We start from the raw sequence: 9724 nt of genomic DNA on the forward strand, positions 1-9724 counted from the left end.
TGGTGAGAACAAATTGTTGCATTGATTGCAGGCGTTGTGGTTTTCCCTTTTTGGCGTAACTGTACCTAACACTTGACTTCTGTGGTGCATGTTCCGGATGTATCGCATCATTGACAAATACTTAAACTTATTGCCTTTCGAAATCTTATCTGGTTCATGTTATTAACGCATCTATGTTTGAGAGATTTTTAGGTTTAACGATTTTACGGCCGTGAGAAAAATAGATGTGGAATTTTCCTACGCTTCTCGGAGTTGGTCTAGCTTGGCACACATGCATGCTGTAATCCTAAGTTAATCGTTATAGGTTCGAAACGAATTGAAGTAATTGACTGCTAAAAAATGCAAGTCAAAATACCCAGATGGCCCTACTTGAAGGGTTTAGGATTACATTAAGTTTGTCTCCTTGATGGTACGTCTGTTCTCGAGTATGTTTGAACTATCATATTTTATTCTATTTTATGGTTAGAAAGAAATATAAAAAATCTGGATTGTCGCGTTCGCAACAATGATGTCAAAGTTCTTAAGATCCATGAGAGGCGTTTTTTCCCGATGATGTGCTCCGTAATTTGATTGGACGAAATCTTCATGCGTTCTTGCTGGATGATCCATTCCCGGGAAGCATGTAACTCGGTGTGCGCTGTGATATTTTCCTTGCACCGTACATTTTTGGCAACCATGTGTGTGGTTGAAGTAAACTGAACCTGTGAGAAAATTTAAAAATATGTACGAATACACCTCATAAGTAAATAAGTCGCAAAAGCCTATAAAGGGACGTTTTTTTCCGCGCAGAACGTTATGCCAATAGAAGAGAAAGCAAATGTATCATTAAATTTAAGAAGATTTTTATAATTTACCTTTTATGAATGCTCGTGCTGGTGAGTCCGCGATGAAAGCTCTTACGTGTATTTCGATTGGCTGATTGGCTATTACAATGCCATTATCCATCAACCCATTTAGCTCGTCGACAAGCGGACGCAGATATTCCTCAACACTCTTTGGTTTCGATTCACCAAAAAAGTTGCCAACCATCAATACTGGAACTTCCGGCATTTCTTGAATGCTCATTAATATGGGCCAAAACTGTTTTCGAGTGCTCTTGTGCAGTGGAAGTCCATCAATCGAAAAGTTCAACGAAAATTTGCTGACTCTTGGTGGCACATCGCTGTAAAGATACAAAATACAGACAAAAAACATATAATATTAGTAAAAAGTAATCATCGTATTTAAGACTATTGCTTTCTTACCGAAAGTGATCCTTGAGACCTTGTCCTTGACCTTGCCTTGTCTTAAGCAACGTGCGCGCATCTTTCGGCAGCTGGTAGTCCGTTTTTTTACGTAAAATTTCTAATAGTCCATTTAGAGCTTGATGTGTTTGGTATGTTTTTAATGCCCAATTTCGAATACGCTCATCAAAAGGTTCCTCCTCGTGTTGAGACTCTTGTGTACTGTGCATAGTTTCCTCGGCTTCATCGTAATCTTCGTTGACCTCTTCATATACTTCCGTATCGTCGAATGCATCGATAGTAACCCAATCACTGACGTATTCTTCTTGCAATATGTATTCATCAAATGGACAAGGATGATTCTCTGCAATGAGTAGATAAAAAAATAAGTTTTATAAATATGTTTAATTTGCATTGGTCACAAATTTTATTTTTTTTTTATTTTGCACTTACCACAATGCGGGTGTTCACTCAACTCTACATTTGACGTAGCTGTCTGAATATTACTTGGCCCAGCTTCACTACTCTCTCCAAACAATTCAGCATCAAGCTTTTTATTATTGGCTACTATGAATCTATACGTGGATCCTGACTTGCGCTTGTCTTTGGGCTTACATTGTCGTGATTGAGTGAAATTCGCGGCACATTGAATATTTAAAATATACACTAGTATTATTCTGCACTTGTATTATAACAGTATTGCACAAAATTTATAACTGTACAGAGCACACATAACAACACCGAGTGAAACGACTGCCCGAATCGTATTGACACAAACATAAATTGCGCGAGTTTTTATAAGACAGAAAAGAGGTAGGATTTTCTATTTTCTTATGTAACGGACTATTTAGTACCTTTATTTTAAGGTACTTATGTAACAGGATAAACACTAGCAGGTGTAATGTTAAGATATTTACCCAGTGAATCCTTGTATGAACCAGGGTAATACTTTGATGTTTAGCAACACAATTATGCAGGACAGATACACAGGTAAAGAAAATTATTGTTGCATTTCTCTTGTGCAATGGCTATTTGATCAAAAGTACAAATTAATAGAACAATCAGAATGCAATACAGTCTGAACTCATTGGTTGAACCTCGATTCCCTGCCAACTATTGAGTATGTGCTTTTTAGTTGGCACGTTTTTCCATACAAAAAAATGAAATTTTTCTCGGCAGGCCATGAGATTTTTGTGAAATTAAAAAAAATCCGGTATTCTGATACAAACTATTGAACTCTGACTGTATTTCAACGCTTATTCGTTGGCATGCTTTTTCATTGAACACTTGATACTTGGTTGACAGTTCAATTTAAAAGCATGCTTTTGTATGGAAAACAGGGTTTGTTAAATTTCAAATTATTTATTAAAAGTTTACCATATGACTGATCCAGATAGAACTATTTTAATTTTTTTTTCTTTTGACTCAACAACCGGTGTCGATCAAGTCCTAGCTGTACCACTTGTCGTGTTGGCTTTCAGTGACTTTTGGATAACCCCCCATAGCAGGATAGTCAGTCCTACGTATGGCGGCACGGTCTATTTGGGGTTGGGGGTGGGTCATACGATTAATTTTACGATACGATCCGGAGTCTCACGGAATCGATCCCGAACCATGGTTGCAGTAAGGGTTGCTAGATCACTTTAGGAATCAAATTCGACCTGTGGGTGCAGCGAGTTTGGGTCAACCCGAATAATCAGTAGGTACGTAAAAGTATAAGCATTTCCGACCCGTTGCTTGGGCTTACTTTACCTACTTGTACCTTTTGGGTCGACCCGAACGACTACTGTTCACTTACGGATGACTCTGACCCGGTAAGTTCGGATCGACCCGCTCATCACAAAACCACGACGTACAAGCCAAGATGTACACGTGCGATCCCGGTTATTGCTGCACCCCAGATTTCGTTTGGCGTCCGTAACCCCATAATCTGCATGTCCGGTATGCTAACCACGGCAGCGAAATTAACTAGCCGCATCTTAAACTATATAAACATAAAACACATTATATGCACAACGATATGCCACAATTTTATTATTTTACCGGTACACAAGTGGATGGGCGGGGGAGGGAAATTGAATAACTCGGGTAAATAATAGTACAAACACTTTTGTCACAAATCTAACATAATATTTGGATATGGCATAATTCTTTTACATTTGCAAAAAGAGCATATACCTCGATGCATGTTGTTGTTATTTACCTTTTTGTTGACTTTGTTAACATGATGTTTACCTCTTTGGCCGAGGTACAAACAGGCATAAATATCACTACAACACTTTGTTTTCCAACATTTTTCATATTTAAATTAACTGTGCACGTCGAAGTAACACTAAACACATTAATACACTTCACTATAACAAGTTTTTGTACACATTATCACGCAGAATCAAGGAGATTAAAAACATCAACATTCGAAACGTCAAACTTTGCCACTTTGTATGAAGTCAAATGTGGTAGTAAGAATGAGACAGACTGACCGGCAAAAATTGGGTGCAAATAAAAAACGAGTTATCCAGCTGAAATAGCCGTCGACGCACGCACACAATCACACACGGCTTGTTCCAATACGCTGGGTTCGTTTTGTGTTAGTGACAAGCGCACTCAAAAAGCAAAGCGCGCTCTCACCGCAACGCGTTTCTCCTTGCTTCCTCAAGCTTCCTCATACCCCTCGGCCTGAATCACTCAAAATTTGGGGTCTCATTGTTTGCGTGGGAAATACACCACCCGTCCGGCAAAATGAGTGTATTTTTTGAGTGATTTGAGTACCGTCCCCCGTTAGCAGTTACTCTTGGAGGAATGAGTTACACCCTCGCGCGAGCCCTCCCCCTCCCCACCCGGAACGCACGGTGCACTCTGCAGTTCTCAATGTGTTCGTGTTCTTTCCAGTCATGCTACCAACACATCCAAAGATATTTGTTTCTTTCGTTTCTCGTTTTCTTTCATGCATAGACACGATAGCAAATACGCACTTATTCTAACAACAAACACAAACACGGTCATTTTTTATTACATTCAACACTTTATTGAAACATAAAGTACACTTTTACAACACATTTAGAATCCTTCATACTCACCAATGGCGTCATACTGTAAAGTACCGGGTCGGGCCAGGCTGCGGGAAACATGTCCACAATCTGCGTTGCCTGTGTTCAGCAAATTCTTACCTGTCGATCCACGCACTGCATGTGCGTCTGTGCACATTGTTTGTTCACTGCACACTTCACCATAATACACCAGCGCACGAGACTTTGAACGAAATGCGCATCAGCGCACAAACACTGCGCACGGGACTTAGAACAAAACGCGCACAACCATCTCCGACAAAGTCAGTCGCGTGTGGACTGCGGAGCTGAACAGACGTGTTTTCTGAGCGTGCGACAAATTGCGAAACGCCGACAATTGGCCTATGATAGTGTGTGTGCGCCGCGGTGCTCCGCCGTGATGGAGAGAATGAGCGGGAGAAAAGAAAATCAACAAGAACGATCGCGTTCGAACAGCCAAAATTCCAACGAATCGAAGCGTGCAAGAATGGAAAGGCAAGATGCATATGATGAAACAGTAAGTACAGAAAACGATGAATTTACTCAAGTCTGGGCCAAGGGGCGTAGACAAGCGTCAAATGTCCTAATGGATGTAAACGTAGAAGCCTCTACGTCAGCCCCCACTAAACTCACCAGCAAGCCTAATGGTAAACTCCCACCAATCGTGGTCAAATCTATGCCCCTTGCCTCCCTGCGCCCGGAGTTGCAATCGAGAAAATTGTACGTTGAGTACCAACTTAGCGGAATTGGCACAAAGATATTTGCCAAATCTCTAGCTGACCATCGGGCCATCATAAGCTTACTAGAAGGGAAAAAAGTGGAATTTTTCACACACGACTTGAAAGAAGATCGTCCTTTCAAAGCAGTTATCCGCGGTCTACCGCTTATCGAAACAGAAGACATAGTAGATGAACTCAAAGTCAACTACAATCTCGAAGTAACGAGATAGGTGTTCCGTATAAAAAGAAAAAATGAGGAAAATCAGAGATATCATCAACAGCTCTATCTCGCTCATTTCAAGAGAGGTACATGTTCCATGAAAAAGCTCGAAACAGTTCGCACAATACAATCTGTAATTGTGAAATGGGAATCATATCTAGGCGGGCACAAAGGTCCCACTCAATGCCTTCGCTGTCAAAACTTTGGACACGGTACCCGAAACTGTCGCACCCAACCTCGTTGTGCGGTCTGCGCCGAATCTCATCATACTGATTCCTGCAACGCAAAAAACAATGTTGATGCCACGGTAAAATGCGCAAATTGTGGTGAAAATCATCGAGCGCGTGATGTGACTTGCCCTCAACGCACAAAATACCAGCAAATACAAATACTTGCAAATCAAAAAATACGCAGAAATCATTCATCCGCTGCTAAGGGAAACCAGAGAGCCCCTCCACCACCACTCTCCTCCACTGAGCACTTCCCGCATACCGGCATGCCGTCTTCTGCTCCCAGCAGTTCCGCATTCCCCCGAAAAAACACCAACACTCAAGTACCACCGGGCTTTCAATACAATCTTGCGCAACGATTGATAAACGCTCAGACGACTATTCCCGAGCCGATCTCCACCCAACAAGAAAACCTGTATGACGCTACTACGCTAATGCAAATTTTCAAAGAAATGAGTACAAAGCTCCGTTCTTGCCGTACCAAAGCTGATCAAATCACCGTCTTAGGGGAACTTATCATTACCTATGGATAAGTAAAGAGTTGTAGTATGGAACGCTCAATCTGTAAAATCCAAGGCAATACCACTAGGTGACTTCCTACATCAGCATAAAATTGATATCGCTCTCATAGTAGAAACATTTCTCAAACCTGATCTGAGCTTATACATCGAAAATTATACTATCCACAGACTCGATCGACCTGCAGAAACGAGCGATCGCAGTACGAAAACCCATTCAACATAAACTACTTCCACATTACAAAACCAGCATAATTGAGGCAATTGGCATACAAGTTCAAACACAAACTGGACCATTTAATCTAATATCAGCATATTGCCCTAAACAATGTACGATCGCTAATGAAATGGCTGCATCCTTCAAAAAGGATATATTATCGCTCACGAGCACAAATGTTCGGACACTAATAGGGTCAGACCTAAACGCCAGACACGTGATTTGGGGCAATGCTCGTAATAACACTAATGGGGTTCTACTCTCCGATTTGTCGCTGCTTGGAAGGTTTACCTTCGCCTACCCAGATAGTTTCACCCACATCCCAAATCGCGGTCGCCCGAGTATAATCGACTTTTTCCGTACAAACATTACTATAAGTAAACCTAAAACTATCGATGCTCTTAATTCGGACCATTTCCCAGTACTAGCTGAAATTGATTGCTGTGCAACTATAATACCACCTATAAAACGCAAAAATTTTCAGCAAGTGGACTGGCAACGTTTTGGTCAAGTGGCTGATCTTCATATACTAACCACAGATGTGCAGACAAGGACAGATGTTGATAATGCCATAAGAAATCTGGAATATGCTATAAGGACCGCTGAAAACGAATGCGTACCTACAGTTATAACTAAAACCAAATTAATAAAACTTGATCCAGAAACAAAGAACTAGATCACTAAAAGAAATGATCTGAGACGACGTTATCAACGATCGGGCGATATCATTCTAAAACAGCAAGCGGCGATGCTGGACAGAATAATCTCATATAGAGTTGCTGAAATACGTAACAAGAACTTTGGCGACCATCTTGGAAAACTTGATCCACGCTCAAATGCTTTCTGGAAGATTGCTAAAGTCTGCAAGACGAAACCCAAACCAGTCCCCCCCCTTTGTAGTTAATGGGCAAACGCTTATATCATCTGCTGAAAAAACCGACTCACTCGCGAAGCAATTCGCCATCGCACATCACATCGGTGAAAACATCAACAGCCGACATGAACCATTGGTCTCATCCACAGTTCTTGATCTCGATCAGCCTATGGGATCCACCCCATCCGTAACCAGAACAACAGTCAATGAAATTAAATTTGCGTGTAAAAGCCTAATAAACATGAAAGCACCAGGTTTTGATTCCATATTTAACATCCTTCTTAAGCGGCTTCACACCCGCGCAATTGAACTACTGGCTAATGTGTTCACGAAATGCATGGAACTTGGCTACTTTCCAGACTGTTGGAAATGCGCAAAGGTTATACCCGTCCTTAAACCTGGAAAAGATCCGACATTACCAGAGAGCTACAGGCCCATTAGCTTGCTGGCAGCTTTAAGCAAACTCTTTGAGAGAATTATTTATTGGCGGCTAAAAGATGCAATTGAAGAGTTATGCATCCTTCCGCCTGAACAATTCGGGTTCCGATCAGGACATTCTACAATTCATCAGTTAATACGTCTACGAAACACCATAACAAACAACAAGAGAGACTCAAGATCCACGGCCGTCATCTTGTTGGATTTTGAAAAAGCTTTTGACAATGTCTGGCATGATGGCTTGCTCTATAAAATGGTCAACATGAGACTTCCATCTTACATTATCAAAACTGTTCAGAGCTATCTATCGCAAAGGACTTTCCGAGTCACCTTAGGGAAACAAACCTCTGGTATTACCAGCGTCCCAGCTGGAGTCCCCCAAGGGAGCATCTTGGCTCCCATTCTATTCACCATTTATCTTTCGGACCTACCATCTCTCCCACATTTCTGCAATCTGTTTCTTTTTGCGGATGACACTGCCATTGCAGTCAAAGGCAGAACCATATTAGAACTCAAAAATAGAGCACAGAAATGTATAAATATCATATTCCAATACATTCAGGATTGGAAATTAAAGCTAAATGAAAGTAAAACTCAAGCCATTATCTTTCCACACAAAATGCGGTCCACACTCCTTAGACCAACAGGTCATATGGTTAAAATAGGAGACACTCCTATTAGATGGACAAAGACAGTCAATTACTGTTTGAAATTAATTTTACTTCACACTTTATGAATTTGATCGCGCCAGTTTATCGACGGATAAAAACATTTATTGTCGTTTATTTATACTTAATTCCACAACTTCACAATTCCGCTTCGTTCGTTTTTGCGTTCTTGCTTTCTTGGCGTCTTTCCTCGGTCTCATCCTTCCTCGCTCTCTTCTGTCAATTCTCTGTAGTTCATATTCACGGCAAGGTTGGATCGTTGCAAGGTTGGATCGTTTTCAAAATTACCGTTAACACGACATTCGTGTTTTAACGTTCGTTACACTCCCCCCCAGTATGCCAATGTATGTTGGCTTACTCCTCAGTATTCCTGCGAACGTCTAGTACCGCTAGTTTTACCGCGGGTCTCTTGTAGACTGCTCCAGTTGATGTTTTTACTGTTGCTGAGCGGACCTGTCCGTCTACACTAACCTTTCTTGCTACCACTCTTCCTCTTGGCCAACAGTTCCTTGGCAGCTTTGGATCAACTATCAGCACGATATCGTCGATTTTGATTGGAGTAGCTGGAGTGAACCACTTTGATCGTCGGGTTATCTCTGGCAAATAGTTACTCAACCATCTTTTCCAAAATTGATTGGCTATGATCTGAGAAGTACTCCAGTTCTGTCGCTGGCTAGGTCCATGATCATCTAGTTGCACTAATGGTTTACTTCCGTTCGATGAGCCTAGTAAGAAATAGTTGGGTGTTAAGGCAGGTGCAGCATCGTGATCAATAGAGACATGAGTAAGTGGTCTTGAGTTTACTACGTTTTCAATTTCAATGAGAAGGTTGTTGAGAATTTCATCTGATAACTTCTTGGAAGTACACGCCGCCATAAGGTTTGACTTTACTGTGCGTATTAACCTTTCCCAACTGCCACCCATGTGTGGTGCTGCTGGTGTAATAAACTCCCATTCCGTATCGGCGTCTACAAACTCTTTTGCAATATCCTTTTCATTGAATTCTTTATCTAGCTTCGCTAGTTCTCGCTGTGCACCAATAAAGTTTGTTCCGCGATCGCTGTAAAATTTTCTTGGGCGGCCACGCCGAGAGATGAAATTTCTTAGGGCTATTATACAAGAGCTCGTTGTTAGAGTTTGAACTAACTCAAGATGTATAGCCCTAGTCGTGAGACAGATAGCCAACATTACCCATCTCTTTTGGTTACTTCTGCCCACTGCGACTTTTATGGGTCCAAAGTAATCGATGCCTGTATGTGTGAATGGTCTGGAAAAAACTTCTAGACGTCCTGGTGGTAGATCACTCATGCGCGGTGGGTTCGGTTCTGCTTTTTCATTTTTATAATGTTGGCAATTTCTACGTACGTTGTTGAACAATGGGCGGAGCCGACTAATGCAATACTTTTGCCGCAATTCGTTTATGACTGTTTCAACATTGAGATGGTGATACTTAACGTGGTAGTGTAAAACTATTAGTTTTGTAACGTAATGTCTGTTAGGCAAAATAATAGGAAATTTTGCATCTTCTGTGGCATAATGACATGCTGCTACTCGGGATTTCATTCTTATAACT

General features: G+C 41.3%; 1 protein-coding gene across 1 annotated transcript; it reads right to left on the minus strand.

The window, feature by feature from the left end:
- Positions 1-462: 462 nt before the first annotated feature.
- On the minus strand, positions 463-3411 carry LOC121594873. The gene is made up of 4 exons (XM_041918639.1): positions 3402-3411; positions 1245-1587; positions 855-1162; positions 463-701 (listed from the first exon to the last, which is right to left on the minus strand). Exons 1-4 carry the CDS (start codon positions 3409-3411, stop codon positions 463-465), a joined length of 900 nt encoding a protein of 299 aa, XP_041774573.1.
- Between the last annotated feature and the right edge of the window lie 6313 nt (positions 3412-9724).

Source organism: Anopheles merus, chromosome 2L (assembly GCF_017562075.2).
Source record: "Anopheles merus strain MAF chromosome 2L, AmerM5.1, whole genome shotgun sequence".
NCBI classification, from domain to species: Eukaryota; Metazoa; Arthropoda; class Insecta; order Diptera; family Culicidae; genus Anopheles; species Anopheles merus.